Source organism: Artibeus jamaicensis, unplaced genomic scaffold (assembly GCF_021234435.1).
Source record: "Artibeus jamaicensis isolate MK-2021 breed Jamaican fruit bat unplaced genomic scaffold, CSHL_Jam_final scaffold_474, whole genome shotgun sequence".
NCBI classification, from domain to species: Eukaryota; Metazoa; Chordata; class Mammalia; order Chiroptera; family Phyllostomidae; genus Artibeus; species Artibeus jamaicensis.
In genome coordinates this window covers 49,634,591-49,638,696 of record NW_026522046.1, presented here as the reverse complement: position 1 = coordinate 49,638,696, position 4,106 = coordinate 49,634,591, and the positions used below count along the sequence as shown (strand labels likewise).

General features: G+C 53.2%; 1 protein-coding gene across 1 annotated transcript; it reads right to left on the bottom strand.

Moving 5' to 3' along the window:
* Nucleotides 1-1,320: 1,320 nt before the first annotated feature.
* On the bottom strand, nucleotides 1,321-1,776 carry LOC119060953 (keratin-associated protein 13-1-like). The gene has a single exon (XM_037161303.2). It carries the CDS (start codon nucleotides 1,774-1,776, stop codon nucleotides 1,321-1,323), a length of 456 nt encoding a protein of 151 aa, XP_037017198.2.
* Between the last annotated feature and the right edge of the window lie 2,330 nt (nucleotides 1,777-4,106).

The window sequence follows — 4,106 nt, the reverse complement described above, 5'->3', positions numbered from 1 at the left end:
CTGAGGGGCGGGCCTTCCTTCCCAGGTTTCACGCACAGGGTCTGTGACAGTCCTTAAATTCATGAAGCGATGTTGCTCTTCTATCTCCCTGGTTGATTATATATGTGCTGATCCTCTTGGACTTATTAACATCTTGACTTGTCAACAGTTGTTAAATTTTCACTGACTACCACTATGTCTGTGTACAGACACACACACAATCTCATTTTAGGGCTTCATCTGAAATCACGTTAGACCTTTCCATATTCTCTGAAGCTCCGCTCAATATTTTTATAGTATTTTAAATTTTTTTATTTTAAATATATTCTAGTGAACAACTGCTAATTATGCCTCTAGCTGTATCTAAAGATGTATCCTTTTATTTTCCAAGTACATCAATTATCGTTACTTTAACATCTAAATCTAATACTTTCATCTACTGAATCGCTTGTGAGTATGTTTGTGCTGAATGAAATATATTTGGGATTTAGTCACTTCTTAACTTCTTGAAGTCTGGTAAAGTTCTCTTGGGAATAGACTATGTCTATACCTGGACCAGCTTTGTATTCATCTGTATCCGTGGCTGTGTATTCAGCTGCACTTCTGTAACCATGTTTATAACTCTGTCTCTCTTCGTAAACCTACCTATGCGTCCACACTCACACCACACCCACCTGTGGGAAGGCTCAGGTGCTCTGAACTCAATTACCCTTCATGTGTTGCCCTAACCCTTCAAATCGAGCAGCACCCTTGTCCCCTGCATTGCTTACATCACTGCCACCTAGCCGGCCACTGTGCCTCTTGGCAGGCACAGGGGACCCACAGCTTATGAGAGAATCATTCTAACTCCTGATTTTGAGATTTTAATTCGCAAAAATGAACATATTCAAACAAGAGTCTTCAACTACCTATGGTTTGAGTGAGAAAAATATCTGAGGTTCTCCAAAATTAGTTCAAATCCCCAACTTTCTGGGATTTCACAACCTGTTTCCATGTGCATATTAACCTTTTTATAATATCTGTTTTCTATCACAGTCGAAACCCCAGTAGGTAAACAGGTGCACCAGTAGACAAGGCTGGTTATCAGAAGCAAGTGATTTATTAGATTGTAATGATTTGACATTTCATACAATTTGGGGGAGAAACCCCATCACCCTCATCCCGTCTCCAGTGCAGAGCTGATACATTAATGCTTTAGACGCAGTTGGGCCTGAGGGAGGTGAAGCGTTGTTGATACAGAGACTGAGGGAGCGACCCCTCCTGCAGGTGATGCAGGCAAAGGGGCTGCGAGCACAGACACGGAGAGCAGCGGGCACCAGGACTGGAAATGTAGTGAGACGATCAGTAGCAGTTGGACCCACAGGCTGGTCTGTAACAGGAAGCCTGGCAGGTCCTGGAGGGCCCGCAGGTCGGGCGGCAGGATCCGGATCCAGGGCTCAGCACAGGGACCCCACAGACTCTGTGACCCAGGGGTCTGAGGCCACCAGCCCCACAGCCCAGGGAGCAGCTGCTGCTGGACCCCCAGCCCAGAGCCCCAGGGACAGGGGCCTGGCAGGGGCTGCCCAGCAGGGAGACCCTCGGGCTGCAGCAGGACGGCCGGCAGCTGCTGGGTGCCCGGCAGGTGACCTGGTAGCCACTGTGGAGAGAGGGGCCCTGAGGGCAGGGGCTGGAGGAGCAGAGGCCCCTGCTGGGGACCAGGTTGCTGGGGTGGGAGGAGCCGCAGGAGGAGTCCTGGCAGCGCAGGGAGCCGCCCAGGGAGCGGGAGGAGAAGTTTCCAGAGCAGCGGCTGGGGGACATGCTGGCGGAGGCTGCGTTCAGAGGTGTGACAGCGAGTGGAGTCTGAGTTCAAGGCCATGGTCTGGACTCCATGTTATATACCCTTGCAGAGCTGGGCGTGTCCCTGGCTGGCTGCGCCCTGCTCGGTGCTCACCACTTCATGGAAGGAGGAGTCTCTAGGTTATTGCTCAAGTGGAACACATCGCACCTTCTCACACGCAACTGCACTGGAATTGCTCTGACACACTTTGGACGGGGCTACTCAGTGTCTTCTCCAGGAATGTCCTGTGGCCTGATCTTCAAAGCCGTATTTGCAAACAGGCTCCCCATTCAGCTACAGGCGGCGAGCCTTCCTCCCGCCACATGCAATTGCGTAAACCTCCGTTCCCTCCCACCAGGGCGCCGGGGCACCAGCGGCCGCCCTTCAAACAGCTTGTCTTTTTCTTCACGGGGTGTTACAGTGGCTTTCTCCGAGTCCCACACGCAGTAGCCTCAGCAACCAGGGCCACCTTTCACTTGTCCTCTGGTTGACCTGCTCATGTGATTCTGATGGTTACTGGCTGAGCGTAACCTGACCATGGGTCCCTGGGCCCAGCACTCGGCCACCTTCTCCGTGACACGCTCCCCCCCCTTCCCCCACCCCACCCCGGTCTGGAGCTGGAGGCCAGCGTTAGGGGCACAGACCCGTCCTCAGTGTTCACACCGGCGGACCTCAACGGTGGAAGGCCTAGAAGGGTTCCTTGTGACCCCGTCAGGGAGGCTTCAGATAGAAGTGTTTGCTAGAACGGAGTTTCCTGGGTGCTTTCTGACGAACCTGTCTCATCGGAGGCGTTAGCCTCTGCTTACGGTCAAGGCCAACCTACAGCTTTCTGCTTTGTTTGGGTTCCTGGCAGAAGGGCATGGATATTCATAGCTGTGGTCACTAATTTACACCTAAGTGGTATTTCAGGGCTGGTGACCGCTTCCTGAAGCAATGAACTTGAAGTATTAGAGCTATGCAGGGCTTTAACATCCTCTGGTCAACCCGTGCTACAGAAGTTGTCTCAGGAGTGTTCAGTAAATCCCTGCTGACTGCTCGGTAAGATAGAGGCAGGATTAAGGCTCAAACCACAGGTTTCTTACGCAGAGTCAAGATTCCGACACCCTGCAAAGATGAAAGGAAATTCGACTTGACTTTGCCTCGGCCCGAATCTATTAAGTTTATTTGTATAAGATGTAAGAGCCTAACACAGCCTTGTTTGCCTTTCTTAAGAATATTTGCTCCGAAGAATGTTCACGACTGTCATTGCACACATCACTGAACTTCATATTGTGGAGTGTGTTTTAGTTTCTAGCTCAAGAAGGAGAAGCACCTTCTTGGATTAATGGGGAAAAAAGAGCAGGAGGAGGAGAAGGGGCGTATCTTGCAGGGGGTCCTGGGCCTTCTGTTGAACCTGGCGCCGTGCTGGGTCTCACTGAGGGGCATGGAATGCAGGGCTGTCCTTGCAGAGAGCAGTCCTCTCTAACCAGCGGTGAAGGGCCCTTTGCGGGCGCACACCTGTCCAGAGCCCCGAGGGCCTCATTCTGCCGGCTCACCCCCCACAGCCGTCCTGGGCCACTCCCTGTGCTGCTCTGACTCAGGGAGGGAATGAGCTGGGCCTCACGAGCTACAGGCACCCATTACCCTCACCCTGCAGGTCTCCGTTGCCCGGCACAGGGGGCCCGGGCACCGGTGACGTTTGACTCTGTCTGCACGGGAGAGAGGTCTCTCATTGTCTCCCATCCTGTTCAAGTTGATTATGCTTTAAAAAAAGGCTTTTTATGATCCAGAAGTTCTTGGTTTTGCAGGCCAGCTCCCACCTCTGGGAGTTAACCTGGAAATAACTCGGAAACAAGTCAGTTCTAATTAACACCCCACCCGCTCCTAATTAGGTCAGTACTTCGTCAGGGCCGCTTGCGCGCTTCGTACAAACGAGTGAATAACTCGCGGATGCTCGTAAACGTGCCCCTGAAAGGAAGAACGAGCCGAGGGGGGGCAGGACCGCAGGCAGCGCCCAGCGGGTCCTGGGGGGAGGAGGCCCTCCCCTGCTCTGCGGGTGTGGCCCAGGGTTGAGGACAAAATCACCGCGTGGCGTGTCGAGGAAAAGCGAGAGGATGAAAAGAGTCTTTTTTTCTTTCATAAATGGAGGCACCCACCACTACCTGGAAGAACCCAACTCGGGGCACCCACAGGCTGGCCTAGTTACCCCAGCGGCGACCGCTTCTCCAAGCCGCCCCAGGAACCCAGCCGGTCTGCGGGCGGACTCTTGCTCTCCACGCGCAACGCTCCCCCGGGTGTGTGAACACCCTTCCTCGGGCGGGTGTGGGGCCCT